Source organism: Emydura macquarii, unplaced genomic scaffold, assembly GCF_026122565.2.
Source record: "Emydura macquarii macquarii isolate MOO-44397 ecotype Brisbane River unplaced genomic scaffold, CSIRO-AGI_Emac_v2 contig_2171, whole genome shotgun sequence".
NCBI classification, from domain to species: Eukaryota; Metazoa; Chordata; order Testudines; family Chelidae; genus Emydura; species Emydura macquarii.
The window spans coordinates 528,074-547,279 of record NW_027132308.1 but is presented as its reverse complement, the minus strand read 5'-3'; the positions used below and the strand labels follow the sequence as shown (position 1 = coordinate 547,279).

The 19,206-nt window shown below is 39.2% G+C and overlaps 1 protein-coding gene and 1 long non-coding RNA gene across 6 annotated transcripts in view; one reads left to right on the top strand and one right to left on the bottom strand.

Annotated features, from left to right (window-relative positions):
- The window catches only part of ANK2 (ankyrin 2), a 272,410-nt gene that overhangs the window by 38,195 nt on the left and 215,009 nt on the right, over nt 1-19,206 (bottom strand). For 3 of the 5 annotated variants that reach the window (XM_067558657.1, XM_067558653.1, XM_067558655.1), the window contains 6 exons: nt 16,977-17,073; nt 12,394-12,622; nt 9,023-9,148; nt 6,553-6,675; nt 4,181-4,213; nt 1,716-1,737 (listed from right to left, as the gene is read on the bottom strand). In XM_067558657.1, the coding sequence (XP_067414758.1) occupies nt 1,716-1,737; nt 4,181-4,213; nt 6,553-6,675; nt 9,023-9,148; nt 12,394-12,622; nt 16,977-17,073 (630 nt within the window). The remainder of the gene's footprint in view (nt 1-1,715; nt 1,738-4,180; nt 4,214-6,552; nt 6,676-9,022; nt 9,149-12,393; nt 12,623-16,976; nt 17,074-19,206) is intronic. The other 2 variants (XM_067558654.1, XM_067558656.1) reach the window with 1 other exon arrangement.
- Nucleotides 1-19,206, top strand: part of LOC137160218 (uncharacterized) — a 115,648-nt gene that overhangs the window by 84,429 nt on the left and 12,013 nt on the right. Inside the window, exon 3 of the long non-coding RNA XR_010921812.1 lies at nt 8,685-8,736. This is a non-coding gene — a long non-coding RNA (uncharacterized lncRNA). The remainder of the gene's footprint in view (nt 1-8,684; nt 8,737-19,206) is intronic.

Genomic DNA, 19,206 nt, shown 5'->3' with positions numbered 1-19,206 from the left:
TATTTCATGAAGTCTGAGTAATCCTCCACTGGGGAACGAGGCACAGTAAACTGGATGTTCATGTTTCCCAGACTAACAGTTCATCTCTGTGTTGTTTTATAATACTACCAAATGCCCAATATGGTAAACAAGAGGGCTAATAGAGCAATTAAGGTTTGATGGGAAATAAGTGGAAACTTGTGAAATCTTCAGAACTGCTTAGAGACGTTCGAGTCCATTTCAATATCTCGCACTCCCCATTATACTTGACAAATTATCAGTTAATGGGAAATATAGGCCTTAAGCCTTCAACTGTCCAATGTGATTTGGTAGTATGGACCCTTTTTATCCATGTGGAGTATCTATAATCCCATCTTTGAAAAGCTTATTTGTTCTAATGAAAAACGCTCCGTTTCAGCAACAAAAGAAGAGGGTTGGTGCATCAGGGATGGATTTTTTCTTGTTTTTTGTTTTTTAAATCCTTTAAGTTAGGATTTCCAAACGCTTCATTTCTGTCTAGTAACATTTTAATCTAGTAAATAAAGACAAAGTACAACGTACTTGCAACGTACTCTGCGCCTGCATGGAAACCCCACTAACTTCAATACAAAATCTACCTGGGCACAGGAGTCTGACCTTATGGCAGGGTCAGGGCCTTGGTTATGCACCCCCAAAAGACAAAAGATTGGTTTGGCATTGAGAAAATAACCATGGTTATTTTAAAACCTTGCACTAGAAAGGAGTTCATTGTGCAATGGACACTATGCACTAACTAAATAAATGTTTAAAAAAAGGGAATTCAGAAAGATTGATTTCTCCAGATTTTGGTGCTAAAAATAACTAGTTCTAATGTGGTATGTAGTGCCACAGGGATAAATAGCACAATTTCAAAAGACAATATGAAGAAATGAAATTTGTCTTCTGTATTGTTGTATTCACTTTTAAAGATGGCTGCAACCCTAAAACAAGTCCAAACTAATTTTTTCCCCCAAATGCACTTAGTAAGAAAAATCACTGCATGAGAAAGCTCTCAGCTCTCATCACAGGATTGTTCAAACTGAGCAGATAAGTTTGTCTGGGTTTGCACCTTCATTAAAAGGAGACTTTTGGCAGAGTATTTTTTGTTATAGGTTAGGAGTCAGTCCATTCTCATTAGTCTACTATTAATCCCTATTGCTACAACTATTAACTGTAAGGCTCCACTATATAAGGTGGGTATCTAAGCAAATCCATATATCCCAATCATATTTCACCACAGTAATGGGGATTACACAGTCTGATTACTTTGGACAGTATCACTTTTATACATGCCTGTGTTTCTTGAAATCAGTTTAATGAAGTATACTGGGAAGTTTAATGATGCTTTTATTAAAAAGTGATACTGTCATTTCTGTGATAAAAATGAGGTGACAATATTATGCCAACACACAAACAAAAACATAAAAATAGAGGGATGGGTATTTATACAAGCATAACAGCAATAGCAGGATTACTAGGGATGTTGAAGGAAAGTGAATGCTTAGATAAATTGTCTTGATATTATTACTTATAAATTTATAAGTTAAATAATGTATTTAATTGAATAGCTGCATTCCTTATTATATTGCTTACTATTACGTTTTAAAACTATTATAATTATTAGTAATGTCAATTAGAGCTTGCACTCTCTTTCATGCTTTTCTTTATTCTTAACCAGCTTTCATACAAACAATTATAATTTTTTTTAAAAATCTTACTTTTTTCTGAGGTCATGTCAACCTGAAAGAGAACACAGATAAAGTGAAATGGTTACAATATCACACTGGTGTGTTGGTGTGTAACTCTGCCAGCACTATTATTTTTGCACAGATAAGAGACTCTCACATCCAAAATTGTGTGAGCAAAATTAGGGACTACACTCAGAACATTTAACCCTGAGACTCTATTGGTAGGATGAATGGAGAGAATGGAATTGGGTAATGCTGAAACCATATTGCATATAACACTGGGGCCCACAGATTGTCTTCAGTAAGCGTGAAGAATTCCCATTTCTGCCAATAAGAGTTCTGTATGCGGATAAATGCAAAATGTTGCCCCAAAATATTATCTTTCTCTTTTATCTCTTGCTTTACAAGACAGTGATCAGAACAGAAATACATTGTTACATATAGCGATACATACCTGCCTTATGATCACTTGTACGTCACATTACTATTGGTAAACCTTAAGTGAACAACTATAGATTAATGTAAGCAACCATTTTAATGCCAGTGTCCTTTTGTAATTACTGCACTGCTAGTGGAAATCCCACAGACATACTGAGGGAATTACTGACTCTCTAAAATTGGTCTAATTTTTGGACAATTAATCTCACAATCATTTCCCAAGTGTTCTTCTATGTCCACATAATGATGAATCAATGAAAACTATTTTAATTCTATGTTGGGATATTGGCCCAGGCAGGTCATTTTAAAAACTGAAATAATTAGCCTAATGCCTCAGGGTCTAACCTTGTTGGGTGTTGGGAAGGGAGTTGTAACTCCTATATGTATCAGCAACTAACAGAAGCAGGATATCAGATGAGATAGATTAATGGAGACAGATTTTCAAAGGAGCTCAGCTGCCATTTAGGCACTGTAAAAATACGGCCATACTTTCACTTGTCAGCTACCAGGTGCTGAGCACTTCTGAAAATATGGTCAAATTATTTAGGTACCTAAAATGGGAGAGGAATATCTGGCTTATGGTGTGTTCCATTATCATCATTCCACTCCCTAATACTTAGTTTTTTTTAAATGGCAAACTGATTAATTGTATTATCTAAAATTCTTGCAATAGAGGTTTCCAAACTCTGTTCTGTGGTTCATGAAGGAAGTGTTAATAGTCCATATGGAACGGGCTGGTCACATGGTTCTAGCTCTCCTCCCTGCTTCTAGATGGTAAACATCAATAAAAGACAACTAAAAATACATAAATAATTCTCTAATGTAAGGATCAGGGCCTAAGAAATATTTGTAATTGCCAGAAGGTTATAATATGATCGCAAATATGAGGGTTGTTGGCCCATCAGACAATTTCTCTGTTAACGATGAAAAGTTTGAGAACCTCCTGAAATAATATTTTTGGTTAATAACTTTATACTGGATTTAGTACCCAATTCAGAAATACATAAACAGGACAATGGACTTCATACAAGGTCCAGATTCTCAAGTGAGTTACATTAAGATGGCACTCGAGTGAGTTACATTCAGATGGCACAAAGGGCCATAATCTGTCTTCGATTCCCCACTAAGAATTTCCCTGGCATAGTGGAACTCTCTTCTGGGTGTAACTATGCTGGAGCTGGGTATGTGCCTCTGCTCCTCTGTGTATAAGAGCATGTAAGGGCTGTGCCAAAGTGTGTCAGAGCAGAGCTCTGCTTGCCATCCTCCACTGGCACACATAGTCCTTTACAGTTACAGTCCTCTACAGCCTGGTAGGAACTCTAAGGGCTGGTTCACACTTACCGTGCGATTCGGCGGCAGTCGACAGGAGTTACGCAAACTACGCAGAGTAATTTGCGTAACTCCCATTGACTGCTTCTGCACGCTGTTCACATTGCGCTGAGCCGACGGAGCCAGCGTTCCCGTCGGCTCAGCGCTACACTAGTTGAGGAGGTGGACTTATTGAGTCGACTTCCTCATCGATTTGAGTGGGTCTCGCTGACCGCTCAATCGATCATGAAAGATCGATCTGGCGGCGGCGAATTTGCCACCGCCAGTGTAAATATAGCCTAAATTGTGAGAGTGTCAAGGAGGTGTAACTAGCACCCAGATGCCACCTCTTCTCTTCTGCACTGAGCAGAGCTCTGAGATGAGAGAGAATCAGGCCTCAAGTCTTTAGCCTATAAGAACTTATTGAAATCTTTGCGATACCAAAGAAAAATGGTCCCTATATTTAAAAAAAATAAAACAAACCTTTGCACTCTTATACCCACACATTTTGCAAGCAATCATGAATTTCACTGACCTTCATAAAATGGAACTTGAAAAGGATTAAGCTATAAGTAATGGTGCTCTTAACTGGACCATGTTAGACAATCTTGGTAGCACCTGATCAGTGGATGATACATGTCCAAAAAAGGACAAAACATTCAGTCTTCCAAGATGTATGTTAGTTTTCTCTTGTTAATAGAAATAAGCAATGGCAAAGCCATGAAGAAGTGGCATTATAGCAAAATTACCTCTTCTTCCTGCTCTTGGTCTGATTCCGATTCCTTTCAGCCCCAAAATGCCATACAACAATAGAGGAAAAATAGAGGAGGAAAAATACACAATATTGAGAAGAAAAGGAAAGGAAAAGTATTGTTTCTGACAAAATTCAACAGGCAAGAATATGTAGAAAGCAGTTTTTGCAAATCAGTTGTCACGAGTAAAAAATGTCAGAGGATCAGTTTAAATAGAAAAGGCTACAGAGTCAAGAAAATTACAAACAGAAAAGCTGCTTGTGGGGTCTTAGGCTTCTACTGTGTCCTAAATCCTGCTATGGAATGTATGCATACATCATAGAACTCCTACCTACAGTGTATGTTAAGGCAATATGGGTAAATACTTAAAAATAATTAATAGAAACATCCTTTTAAAAATAAAGTTATGAGATGCTTTAAGGCATATGATAGCGACAGCCAGCATATACATAAAAATATGGTGCTCTGGTTGACTATTACAAGGCATCTTCCACAGCATGTTATATACAACACATATCAGAATAATGAATTAGTGAAGACTTTTTTCTTCTAATCATGTTTAATCATTAAGGGTGAAATCCAGAGGGTTGCCCATCTGATAAGAAAAAAATGGACCACACAAGACATGTTAGTCTGGCTTAATGCATTAGTGGAAGGCATTCCAGTACTATGGTTATTAGAGAAGTACAAGAACCCATATCCAATAGGACAGAATAGAATTTTGCTGGCATTCTGCACATGGTGAATTCCTCATCATGCCTGATCCAGCTCTCCTTAAAATGAATGAAGAAAGTCTCAGGGACTTCAGTGGGACTGTGATTGGACTCAAATATGCTATTTACAAACATTAACAGATACTTACTTTCAATAACTTTTTCCTATTTGCCTTTGCTATCAGCTGTTTTCCTTCCCTAAGTATATTAATAAGCCCTTTGAGAGGTTCTGATTAGAAAGCAGTTGCAAAGTATGATATTGTTAAAAATGCTGTCACAGATTTTTTACTGCTTTGAAAAGATTGCAGAAAATGTTACTGCTGTATTATAATCCTATTTAGGAAATAGTTTTGATGCTGTTATAACGACTAACTTTTAGAGCTTATAACTATTGCAACTTCACTTCTGAACAAACAATGAAATCATTCTGCCAATGACATGGAAATGCCATAGCAAGATACGTTGATTTTCAAGCCTCTTATTGGCCAGGTAATAAAATAATAAAAATATATCTTGAACTTCTTTGGCACTTTATATATGAGGAATGTAATATTAAATATGCATTACAGATATTAATAAATTTATCCTTATAAAACCCAATGAGCAGTGGGCTTGAATGGGGAGTCCATTTCTATAGAGAAGGCACTAAGGCACAGAGTGGTTAAGCAATTTACCCGAGATCACATAGGAAGTCTCTGACAAAACTGGGAGTGGCTTACTCAGTGATTCCCAATTCTGTTTTATCACGGTGCAGAACTGTCATTAGTTTTATAATTTCCGCATGGAGACCAAGTTTAGCCTAGGCCAGGGGTGGGCAAACTACAGCCCGTCTGAGCTTTTCATCAGGCCCTCCAGCTCAACCGATGGTTCGCAGAAAGGTTGTGGAACAAGCTGTGCAGCACGGCAGTGGCCACTCACCCTTCCAGCCCCGCCCCCACCCCCACTTCCACCATGTGGGCCCAACAGCGCCCTGGCTGGAGCATAACAGCCGCTCCCTTCCCCCCCCCCCCCCACCATTCTCCCACCACATGGGCCCAGCGGCGCCCTGACTGGAGCCGCTCCCGGTCCCAAGCAGCGCTGTGTGGCGGCCGCTTCCCCCGCACAGCCCTACCCCTTTCCCCCCACCCCTCTGTATGGCCTGCCATACAATTTCTATATGCAGATGTGGCCCTCAGGCCAAAAAGTTTGCCCACCCCTGGCCTAGGCCTATTCCAAAATCAATTAAGCCCATGGGAGTCTTTCCACTAACTTCAATGGGCTTCACATCAGACCTCTCACATGTCCCTGATTATGTTTTTTGGACTATTCCATCACCAGGAGGGAGGGTACGTTTAAAAACTTGAAGAATGGAAATAATTTAATTTGAAATCCTGTCAAAGTATGGTCCAAAATCCTATATATTCTCCCAAAGTGATATATCAAATATTATGTCAAATATGCATGTTGTGGTCTCAGGGGTTGTTGTGCCAGTATTAAAAAAAACTGATGGATTTTGGATACTATTTATTTTTCCTTTACTAATACAAAAACCCTTGACTCTAAATCATAAGTCCTTAACAATCTTTTGCTCTCATGCCTATTTCCTAGTGGTGCTGTGACACTGATGATCCTAGACAATATTTCTATAAAGATCTGATACAGTACGGTTGACATTACCTTTGTGTAAAGTGGCAATGTGATATTTAAATTGCAGATGGCTTGATGCACTAACCCTCTTGTAGATTTTGGCTCCTTCATAAATGATAATCGTCCACAAGGTTCTTGAGTAGTGTCTCGTACCTAATGCACAAAGATATAGAAGTTTAATCTGTATTTTAGCTGCACTCTATATTTCATATAAAGTGCCAAAACTATTTCCAGGAAAAGATTAAATCTGAGAAAAAAGCTTCTTCATGTATGTAGATGTATGTTTATGGTGTTGTTTCTGTTTGTAATATATGTGAGTATGTGAAAAACAGAGAGATCAGCAAAATAATCTACACATCGTGGAGCCTCATTTTTTAATTAATCTATAAAATAAAACCTACAAAAATTCACACATAATATAACCATAATCTATACGTGCACTTGTATCTTCCTAGGTTGATTATCATCAGTTGCTGCTTCTTTGAATTTATTAATAACAAAACACAGAAATTGATCGTTCAGCTGCTGTTATAGGGAGAGAGTGACAAAGATCACACTAAAAAGTTTTCTTCTATTTCAAAATATTTTGTCAATTAAAGCCATATTCAATGCACTTAAAATTGAGAATACTGCTGGAATATTTCTGAAAAAAGGTACAAGTTATTTAATTGTGACCACTGTATAACCAGTGAAACAAAGCAAAATTATATGAGATCATGAGATGTTCTGAGACTTTGAAGTAAATCTTGGAAGATCCCTGTGTACATCTGTAAGGCAGAACTAGACGCGCAACATTTAGGACTTCAAATATGAAGTGTTTTTAGGTTCTGTAAATAGTCTTGGGAAGTACATACAAATAAAAGAATTATACCTCATTATTGATTTCATCACCAAGGCTAAATGATAAAAAATAAGTCTTAAATGTAGCCATGTGGCTTCTATTAACCTGGATATACAGGATGCAGAGCCACATCACATATTTTCAGGACTGTATTAGAAAATCCAGGATGGGACACAATCATGTGAAGCCAGCAGAATTTAATATAAACACAGCTGAATTAGTTCTAAATGAGGAAGACAAATTCATACAATAGTGCACCAACGGGGAGGGGAGGGTCCATCCAAAATTATACAAGGTGTTTCTTGGTTATGACTAACCTATATAAAACAGTAAATGCGTTCCCAAAATTCACTTTCTCAAGTAATCCCCAGATGACTAGTTGACTAGTTGAATTAATTTTACATGACAGAGATTATTAAATATTTTTAATTTAAACAAGAACATGAAATGCCTGATTTAGCAATCTCAGCCCAAGCACCATTTATAATTTGATACAAAACTACCCCAAGACTCCAAGGCACTTTCACAGGCAGTACAGAGCAGATTTTCCCACAGTTCTCTGATAATGTGTTTCAAAGCCATCCTTGGATGAAGTGCTTTTCTAGGGACTGAGACCTTCTGTTTCTAGAGCCACTGACCTGACAACTTTCAAAAGTCACCTTAAAAATACAACTTAAGCCCGCTGAACCTCTCCCCCCAGAAAGAGAGAAGTGCATTTATCAGAAGTAACTGTAAGCACAGCAGATCCATTGCCAGCAGGTCTCCATAATGGTAACGTGGGTTTTGGTGAGAGCCTCACTACAGCTGTTAGCACACTGAGCTTGCTCCTCCATTTGAGACCCTATGAAGGCAGTGGATGAGCAGCATAATTTGAAATATGAAAAGGACTCATTCCTGCTCACTCTGAAGTCAAAGAATGTTTTGCATTGCCTTCAGTGGGAGCAAGATTGGGCCCAGAGTTGAAGAACACCTAAAGAACAGTTGAAGAACTACATCTGTGGTTATATGATGAGTTATATGTGATAAGTACAATTCAGCAACTTGTCTGTGGTACCGCCCAGTATTTCTGGTGAACCACAGTCAAAACAGTTAGCATCAGTGCTCTGGAGGTTTATCTGTTACTACAAATAACAGAGTTGGAACACAGGAGTATTAAGAAGATTTTCTCAATTTATGTAAATACACTTGCTGCCTTGCATAAGTGTTTGCTTAAATCACATTGTATTTCTGTACAACAGAGTACTGCACTTGCAAATGGACCAATCAAAGGAGGAAAAACACAAAATAAGGACTAATTGGAGCTATTCCTTTATCTCATTAGGTAGAGAGCAGTATTCCAAGAGATACCAAATTGGAGTCTGAAACACATTACTGTAAGTATGCCATGCACTGATAAGAGTGATATAGCCACAGATTAGTACACAGACAGTGCATTTTTATCCAGATTTGGGGCCACCGTATTTGATAAAGTCTGGTAGAGCTAACCCAGACAATAGTAGTCTGTGGTTGTCCATATCAACAAAATAAATATTTCATTATTTCTTATATGAGAAGGTGGGGAATTTGCAGGATGGACATCTTCCAGACAGACAAGTGTATTGAAAACCCAGAGTCAGTCCTGAATAAAACCACAGTCTATAACTGAAGTTGTTCTATTACCTTGACGAACAGTGGAAGTCTATTTTCTTTGAAGGCATAAAAACTGAATATATGATATTGCCCACTCTTTGTTAGTGGCACCAGATTGCCAAAGCAGTCAACGTAGATAGGCTTTCCTTCTAATACCTATGTGGAGTTTAAAAAAAACAAAAAAAAAACCCAGATCATATTAAAGGCTACATTCATTTCTACAGAATTATGATTTATCCTATGTAAGCACAATTCTGCATTTGTTGAACCAATCTTAAAATTTTCAGAGTACAATGATCTCAACACTCAGCATTATTGTTGCCATCTATCATCCAGAATGTATTTCAGATTATAAACTTCAATTCTGTTTTTGAATATCATACTAATTTCATCTACTAAGAGTAGTGAGAAGTTCTAATAAATGACAATGCCGTCTTGTGTTCTATGAAATTGTGCAGATTTTCCATATACAAGAATATGTGCATTTGGATATAATTTCAATATACTGCACTAAACTGGTTGCCATATGGTGGCCCTCACCAGGGCACCCTCCAGCATCACGCCATGTGTACCCACCCCAGTTTTCTTTTCAGCTCTCACCTGCCATTTCCTGACTGACTTTATTTACCACAACTGGGAGGCATCTGACAAGTCACAGGTACACTGGATCCTGCTCCCTCTTAAAGGGTTTCTCACTGTGTGTTCACCACTACAGTTGAAGAAAATATCTTAGTTCATGAGCAAACTCAGGCTCCCAATTTTGAGCTGGAACATAGCAAATTTGGCTGGGAGTATCATGGGGTTACACATTTTACCTTCTTGGTCAGTTCAAATAATTCCATAGTTAGTTTTCTCTGCAGCAAGGTGACTGTAAGGTCCAATCTACCTGAGACAGTCTTACATCTGAGGCTTTTGTCCTGGGCTCTATAGGCCTAATTTTGAGAGGAGCTGTGGACTTGCAGATCCCATTGGTTGTGAGCATTCAGTGCTTCTGAAAATCAGGCCTCAAGTGAATGTCTGGAATGCCTCTATGACACTGAGGCATATCTGCTTATATCTCATGGTGGTTATTTATGTGACCCTTCTTCAATCCCTGGAACTCACCTAATCACAACTTTTGGAGTCACCACATACTATCAGCACATTCGAAGGGCAATTCTTACTTTTACCTCCCAGGAATTTAGCCTTGCCAATATAATGAGCACTTATTTTATACATCTTCTATGCAAAAAAAAAAAAAAAAAAGTCTATTACAGCCTTTGGCACCAGACACTCTGAACCTGAGAAGCATTTATGGATGGTGGGATTTAGAGTAGAAAAAAGGGCCTGTAAGGAGACAAAATGTGATGTGCTTTATTCATTTCCCACTTGTCATCACTTTTAAGGGAGCTGACTTGGCCAGTAAAAGAGCATTTAACAAACAGCGCTAGTTTCTAAAAAGATAGGATTTTACATGTTCAACATCAGACACAAATATTTATCAAGCCTGCTAATTTCATTTCTTGGTGCTTCTGGCTGAGCACGGCTTTTCTCCCTGACGTCAACAGCAAACATACTGACAAAATCCAACTACTGCTGCCAAGGTGCTGACGATCTATTCAATTATTAATAGGTATTTGGAGAAAACAGGCAGGTGGGCACCTAACTGCCCTTAACGCCTTTCAAATTCTCCAGACCCTATCCACTAGATCATAATAGGTGCTTTACAAAGCTTAAATAATTTAAGCATCAAAAACATGACTACTAAGTGCAAAGGAGAAATCCTGAAGTGGTTACTGAGCTTTGGCCCTTACTCAGGCAAACTTCAAAAGGAGTCAGTGAGAGATTATCTGAATAACAAGGAATTTAAGATTTTGTCTTGACAGATGACATCTCAGAGCTAATTAAAACTAAATCATTCACCTGTGACCACCACCGAAATGGTCACTATGCACTTTTCTTAGTGTTGTAGTGTTGAACAAAGCTTGCAGCCTCCACGTCTACTGGCAGTGCACAGCTGCCTGCATCCCACCATTCCGCTGAGGGTGCTGGGGCCAGACAGCAGCTCTGGGCTGAGAAGAGATGGGTGAGGAAGGCTGGTAGATGCATTGATTTATACCATCTTCCAGGCAGATTCCACAGGCAGGGTTCCTGTGAAGCCCAGGTGCGTTTAAAACTGCTCCTTCCTCTGACAAAATTGTAAGGTGTGTGCATCTGTGTGGCAGCACTACTGCTACACCCTCCCTTGGGGTGATCCCCCTCCATTGCAGCTGCTCAGTGACTTAATTTCTCTGTTTTTGTGTACCAAATTCTGAGATTCTTAATCAGCCAACATCCCTATCGACTTCCAGTTACAGTTTTGCCTCACTAAGGGCCACAGGAAATGGCCCTCTCACAATAATCTTTCCTCCTTCTCCCAAAATTAGCATTACTCCTGCTTGACAAGAAACAAAGCCAGCCTTTGAGCAGTATTCCTGTCCCTCTCAGCATTGTTTGTACACCATCCCAGAGTTCTTTTGATGAAGGCAAGAACCATTATTCTTCCCTATTGCTGTTTTTCAGTGAAATCACACAACAGGAGTGATCATAACAGTATCCTGAAGACTCCCCACCCCTGAATTTGATAGAGAATGCCACCTATATAATACTCTCAAATCCTGTTGGCCTGGGAGGTAAAGGAATGAGTTTAGAAGTGAATTTTCAAAAACACCTCAGTTCCGTTCTTGAAAGTGACTTAGGAGCCTGAATCTCATTGAATGTCAATAAGACTTAGGTTTCTAGGTTTTCAAAAATGGAATCGAGGCTCCCAAAAGTCACTTAGATGCTTTTGAAAATTTTATCCTAGGGCTTAAACTTTGAGCCTCCAGAATGAACGATATGCAGGCCACTCATTCCATGACCTGCTCAATCCTTTCTTTTAATCTATATCTTTTCCAAAGCACTCAGTGGTGGCCTCTCTCTGCTCCCATTGATATGAAATGGGAGTTTAATATCAGGTCAGAGCTGGACTGGAACTTGGTGCCTGTTCTGCTTTTTTAATTATCTTACATCTTGCTCTGAGATCACAGAGTATTCTGCTTATAAAACATAATCAACTCGGAATGTAAACTGTGCATACAACTTGAAGGTATAAAAAGAGTTTCCTGCAATTCCTGTTCGTTTTCATGGACAGAAAAGCAGACTCAAAAGGCCAGTATAAATTTCCACAGATAAAAATATATCCGCCACATTCTTTGGTTTGGAGGATGTAAGCCTGATTTGAATCCAATTGCAAAACACTAAAGAAATTGATATATACTTCCATTATTAATGTTTGCCTCCTATATCAGACAGCAAGCAGAATTTGTGATTTTAGAAATAGATGTGGCAAGGCATTGTGAATGAAGACCAAGAAAATTATCCTATATATTCTTGTACTGTACCTCTACATCTCTGCTTCTGGCAACTTCTGCAAAATTTTCTTGTTGTTCTAGTGTTTTATCCACCTTGTCATCTGTCATGCAGAAGCACCGTAATCGAGCTTCAATGGGATCATGTGATTTGGCAAACACAACAAATTTGGCCATGTAGGGCACACAGATAATCTCTCTGTACAGTTGAGAGGCAAAAGTAACAGATTCCTGTATTTGCCGACAATCTACCAACCAAAACCTGTGAAGGGACATAAAGAACAGTTATTGGAATTGGCCATATAGCAAGATGTAAGTAATACAAATCCTCATACAGTTAGTGCAGATGCTGTCCTGGTACCATGACATCAAGTAAAACAGCCACAGTGATTAATGAAAAAATCAGAATAAAGTAGATATTTAAAACTCATCAATTTGGAGATGTGGGTCAGGCTACCCATAATGCATTATTTCTTGATAAAAGGAAATTTAAAAAATGATATAGACTGTGATCCTGCAAAAGATTTACACACAGGTTGAGCTGTAAGTACTTGAGTAGTCCCTCTGAACTCAAAAGTGCAAGTGAAGTCGTGTGGAAGGCTTTGCAGGATCAGGACCATAAACCGTGACCTGCTGAATTCAAGAGTTGCTCATTTAACCTGTAGGCATTAGGATTTGACTGTAAACCAAAATATGCCCTAATAATCTCCATGTCAACTAGACTAGAAATTGCATTTTACAGTGGTGAACAGAACATACTATCTGCTGATCAGACATGAAAGGAAAATTTTCACAGTGAACATCCCCCACTACTAACCAGCTCCTGCACTGTGGCCAGGCAGAGTTACCAGAGCAAGACATGAAAGCCAGGAAACTTAGGTATAAACTTGGTTTTACACAATGATACCTGTCATACTGCCTGACATAGTCTCTTAGATCATATGCCTGCCTATAAACTGATTAGATCAATGAGAGGCCAGTGTCTATCTGGCCTCACTTATGTAACAACCACTAGTAAACGGCTTACAAGAGAATACCTGCTTCTAGCACTTTCCTTCAGTAGAGTTCATTGAAAACATTCCTCACTATTTCTTACAAAACTACTTTAATTCATGTTATGTTGCAACAGCCCCATTCACTGCATAGAGTAGACTTAAATCACTATATAAATAGCACGCGCACCTCGGAAACCAGGACTAGAACTGCAGCTCTAAAAATTGGCCTCTACAAGTTCAGCAGAAGGAAAACTCTCCTTACTCGTAGTAATAGCAACTTCATTATCCCCTCTGCTGTCTAGTCACTAGACAGCAACATTACTCCCTCTTAAAATTCAAGAACATGAAACCTTGCCATACACTTTGTTGAGACAAATGGCGTGCTCTTTGTATAATAAAGGCACTGAAAAAAAAATCCTATCTTGTACAGTTCTGAGCTGAAGCAGCATAAATGCCCTATTAAGTACTTTCAAATGAAAGGAATAAAAGCTGTTATTTTCATCCTTGGATGTTTATCCCTGGAGCTGATGGCATTTCATTTAAATAAAATTTGATGGTGGGTGGAAAACCTGGTTGAGTTTGACACCCATAGGAAGGAGGTAGAATTAATGAGAGGTCAAAGACACCTCAGAGTGGATACAATCTACAGGGGGCTTATTACTTACTGTAGATGACATGGTACAACAACCCACAAACTATGCTCTTGAAATGTGATTACTCTGGTCTTCCTCAACTGCAGAAGAATAATAATGGATATTCATTCGGTGCCTATCTTTACAACAATGAACATGTTAATTGGTTACACAGTAGACACTGATGACATCTGAACGTGGGGAAGCAAATCCAATACTTAAGAGTTCTGTATGCTGAGGCTTAATTTACAGAAGTGGGGAAAGATTGTACTGTATTTGACTCAAACAGAGGAGGCCAAGTCCTACCTTGAGAAACCTCCACAGTGCTCAAATGGAGAAACGTTTTAAAATTTGATTCCATATACAGGAGACAAAAAGTACAGCTGAGACTAAATTTGTGTCTGATGGAATGGAAATTGGCCATGTCTTGAAGACTGCAGTCAACTTCATCAGCATTTTAGATAAATGTATTGATTTCCCAAACACTGTCTGGAAGGACTTAATCCTGTGAATGCAAGTGTGATTCTTCTATAACCATTTTAAGGCCTTAATTCAGAGAGCTACATATGCCTGTGGCTAAGTTTGAAGCACAAGTAGTCCTGCTCACTAACTTCACGTGCTTTACTTTAGGCATGGGTTTAAATATCTTGCTGAGTGAAAAGAGAGCAGGTGGATCTTGTAGAAGGCCTATAGATCTACTCTCACATCACAGAACATTACAGGGTAATTCTTGTAAACGTCTCTGTAGGTATTAAACAATTATGACTCATAGTATCTGAAATAGGTGATGATTTCACACACTAATGACTTCCACATCTGGGCTTGCTGTTGATGCCATAATCCTAGTGCAACTCTGAGACTTGGATCTCTCAAATACAGTGTCTAATATGCAATGCTAGCTATTAAATGAAGTCTTTAATGTATAACCTTTGAGTGTAACTAATGCTGCATACAGCTGTTGAGACACAACAAATGGTTGAAGAGGTCTCTCTTTTCTTCTCTATTATTAGTGAAAAGTGTTTATTCCCCATTCTTTGAGATTGAGCATTTTGGGTACATATTTTTTTAAGCTTCCTTGCTGGCCTTTCAATGCATGTGGGGCTCTGTCAATGTATGGCAAATACATAAAATATGTCTCACTAATTCTACTGACAGAGCCCTTGTATAGACAAGGCTCCAGAAGCTGGACCCAATTTTACCATTGATTAAATGAGTCTAGTGACAAGAAAGTCTAATTAAAATGGTAGTAGTAAACTGGTCTGGCTACCAAATGTTTATCTATACTAGATCATCCACCAATTTTAACACTGGTACAGCAAAAAGGGTGTTAGATCCTGAGGCTAGTTTGGTCTCCAGCACAAATCGTGGCAGCCTTAGGACTGTTACATCTTATATCCAGCTGTCTAAGGCCTCCTGCTGGTGGAAAGCAGACACAGTTTGCGGCTCCCTGGCCATTCCCTTTTTCCCTAGCCATTTCCTATATATGTCTTCATGCTGGAGGATGCAAGCAAGGGTGGCGTAGAGCTGGCTATGTCAACCCTAGCTCACTTGGTAATTTTGTCAGACCAGGGGAATCCCCAGGAAGCCTGTTGATTCGGCCTATAACTGCACTGCACTGCACTGCTGGAGTGGTGCCAAGTACCCTTAGCAGGGGAGAGAACCTGACTCTTCTGATCCTGCAATGATTTACACACAAGTAGCTCTATTCATATAAATATTCTATTGAACCTGATGGGACAAGTTGCATGCGTGAAGTTACCCACATGTGTAAGAGGGTGAAGGATTGGGCCCATAGATTAAAATCTCTTCAGGGCAGGGACTGTATCTTCCTAGATGTGTGTCTGAGCCTAGCAGATTTTGAGAACTACTGTATTATAAATAACAGATAATAATAAACACCATATGTTAATGAAAAACCAATCAAATCTAATATAGATTCTTTGGAAGATTCTATTTATAGTTATTCAGAAGGAAAGTAGCTGAATCTGATCAGGGACTGCACCTCAGTGACACTGAACAGCTGCTAAAATCTGTCTCTGTTGTATCTGCAATGCAGCAAAATCCAAAGAAAGGCAGCTACTGTTGCTGAATTAATACAGAATGAGTTACTGTACAATAGCTTTGTCTGCAAATGGAAGGATGTGTTACTGCTGTTCATTTTCATGTAAGTTTCACTCAGTCTTCTAGTTTGTAGAGTGTGCCTCAGGTTGTGATTTACATATAGGAACACTTCCAGGTCTGTATACAAGTTCTCCCTCTGATTTCTGATTCTTTGGAGATTGCAGGCAGCAAAATATTCTTTTATGGGTTGTAAATCAAGTACAGAAGCAACCTCTTTCCCCTTGTGGGTTTTCCCTGGATGAATTTTCAACTATTTAAACAAAGGACTTTTGGCTGTCTAGTATAGGAGGACCTAGCAGGCAAAACCCTGGTTGGGTTTTCAAAAGGGCTCATTGTTAGTGCAACTCTGCACCTACACAAAACTATAGTAAGACTCCCATTTAATTCAGTGAGTGCAAAGTAAAGCCAACACTGAAAATCCCACTCTATATTTCTGTAAAAAAAAAACATATTGAGGCATACAAGACCATACACTAATGCAGCCAAGGCAGTTACAAAAATCTCCTCTCACATCTCAGTTGGATGGGTGCGCTCTTGGTCTAATCATTCATGCTATAGCAATGTTCTTAAGAACGTCCATATTTTTAAAATGTGTGAGCAGTCTCATTGACTTCCATGGGAATACTCACATGCTTAAGGTTACATATGTGCGTAAACACCTGGCTGCACTGTGGCTATCTTTTGCCATCGAACAGTTTAAAATAGGAAACTTATTCTGCAATATAGAAGAAAATGGGGATAAGTTCTTTTTTTCTACATAAACTAAAACCCTTCCAAAAGAGATATTAGATATAAATGAGCATGCATGAAAGAAAAAAGGAACAGACAAAGTATTCGTTTTAACAGTAGTGTTTTGCTGCATGAGTACCTGGCCGACACATTTGTTGTGAAGGAAACGCATTCATTGACAAACGTTAATGGTGTTGTTCCTGTAATATCTTCCCACTGAGCAGGGGTAGTTCCACCTGAAATAATAATAATACTTAATAATTAATAATAGTTCAAAAACAAGCAAAACCCAAGCCCTCTTGCTTGTAATAAATTTGTAGCCTGTTTTATATTTTTTTAAATAATAGGCCCAATTTTGCTTTCAGTTACATCTGTATTACTCCACTGAAGTTAATGGGATTGCATGGATTTAGCCAAAGAGAGAGTTTGCCCAAATAAGACAACATTCATTTTCTCAAATGATCAGTACTGGAAGCACTGCTCTGGAAACAATCTATTCAAACTATATGTGAAACTGTTTGGGACTTGCAGGTAAATGCAAACCTCTGTCAGAGAAAAGCAAAAAAAGAAGGAAGTGTGACACCCTGCACCCCTATGTTCACCCTTATACGGTAATTGTGTATTGTCTCATGCAAAGTATGTCACATTAGATGTCTTTGGAATGCTCATAATGTACTGATCATTATTGTTATAGTAACATGTTGGTTGCAATTTCATGTGTATAGTTATGAGGCTGCACCATGTAATATTCCCAAAGATGTGTCCTCATGGCTTGAAATATGACCAGACAAAACTCTCCAGGAGCAGAGGGGCAGTTCACACCTCATCTCAGGCATGTATAGGACAAACCCAGCTCACACCACAGCTCACACTCACACCAAACTCATCTCACACCACATCTCAGGTGTGTAACACAAACCCAGATCAACCTTCCAGGAACAAAGGACTGGCCTGGGCATCCAGGGAGGATCAACTGGATTCTTGAGTGAGTCACCTCCCTTCCCTTGGCCAGTTTGGAACCATGAGGAGGTAATGCTCCCTGACTCAGCACATGGATGAGTCCATATAAGGACAAGGGGGGCACAAAACCCCAGAGAGCAAAACATTATAAAAAGGGGAGACATTTGCCATCTCTCTCTTCCACTTCCATCTATTAACATTCCCAAGCAACTGAAGTGCTGACCAGAGGGGAAAGCCTGGCTGAAGGGAATGAATTTCCTGAGTTTGTAAGGTTGCTGAAAGTGTTAAGATTAACTTAGAATGCATTTTACTTTTATTTCTTTTGACCAAATCTGACTTTTTATGATTTGACTTATCACTTAAAATCCTTCTGTAGTTAATACATTTGTTTGTTTTCTCTGCCTAAAGCAGTGAGCTTGGTTTGAAGTGTGTCAGAGACTTCACTGGGAGCAAGAAGGCTGGTGCATATCGATGTCTTTGTTAAATTGACAAAACTTACATGAGCTTGCATTGTTCAGTGGGCAAAACTGAACATTGTAAGATGGAGGTTCCTAGGGTTGCATCTAGGACTGGGGGTATTTGCTAATGTCATTCTGTTGGAGTTCTAAAAGCACTCACTCACTTGGTTGAGAGCTGCTTACATGCTGTTTACATGTTGTGTGGTAACAGCCCAGGAGTGGGGGGTTCTCACAGCAGAGTAAAACGGACTCCAGGAGTGGGGGATTGGGGTGACACAGCAATTCACCAGTGCAAATTGCACCAGAGGAATGTCACATGAGGCTAGAATCTTCTATATGTCATAACCAAACATAACTTCTGCCCACTCCAGGTTCTTTACCCACATAGGGGGAAATTATCCCAGTAACAGCCCTGTTGAAGTTCTACTTGGGAGAAAGAAATTATAATAATAAATTTGTGATTTCTAGTATATAAAACATGCTTTTCTCATAATTTGGATCAGTATCGCTAAGCCTTTTTGCTATTTATTTCAGCAGAAATATTACTGCAGAAGAATACTTCGCATATTTACAGAAGAGACTTAGGGAAAATGTGTCTATATTCTATTTTAAATGGCAATTGTGAACTCTTCACTCATATTAATGAGTAGTTACTCATCACTGATTTCAATGGGACTAGTTTATCAATGAGAATCAAGGGCACAGAGGCTGACTTCTGTTTTTGCCAGTGGGTATTCATTTCCGCCCCTTCCCCATGGCACCCCCACCTGCTCCTTTCTGCTTCCTCCTGCCTTAAGAGCAAGCAACAGGGAGGAGAGGGGATAGAAAGGAGCGAGTGGCAGGCGGGAGAGCCTCATGGGGAAGAGGCTGAGGGGGGAACAGGGCCTCGAGGCAGAGTGGGGGTGGAGCGGGAGTGGGGCCATGGTCCAGGGACTGGTAGCCCCCCCTCTT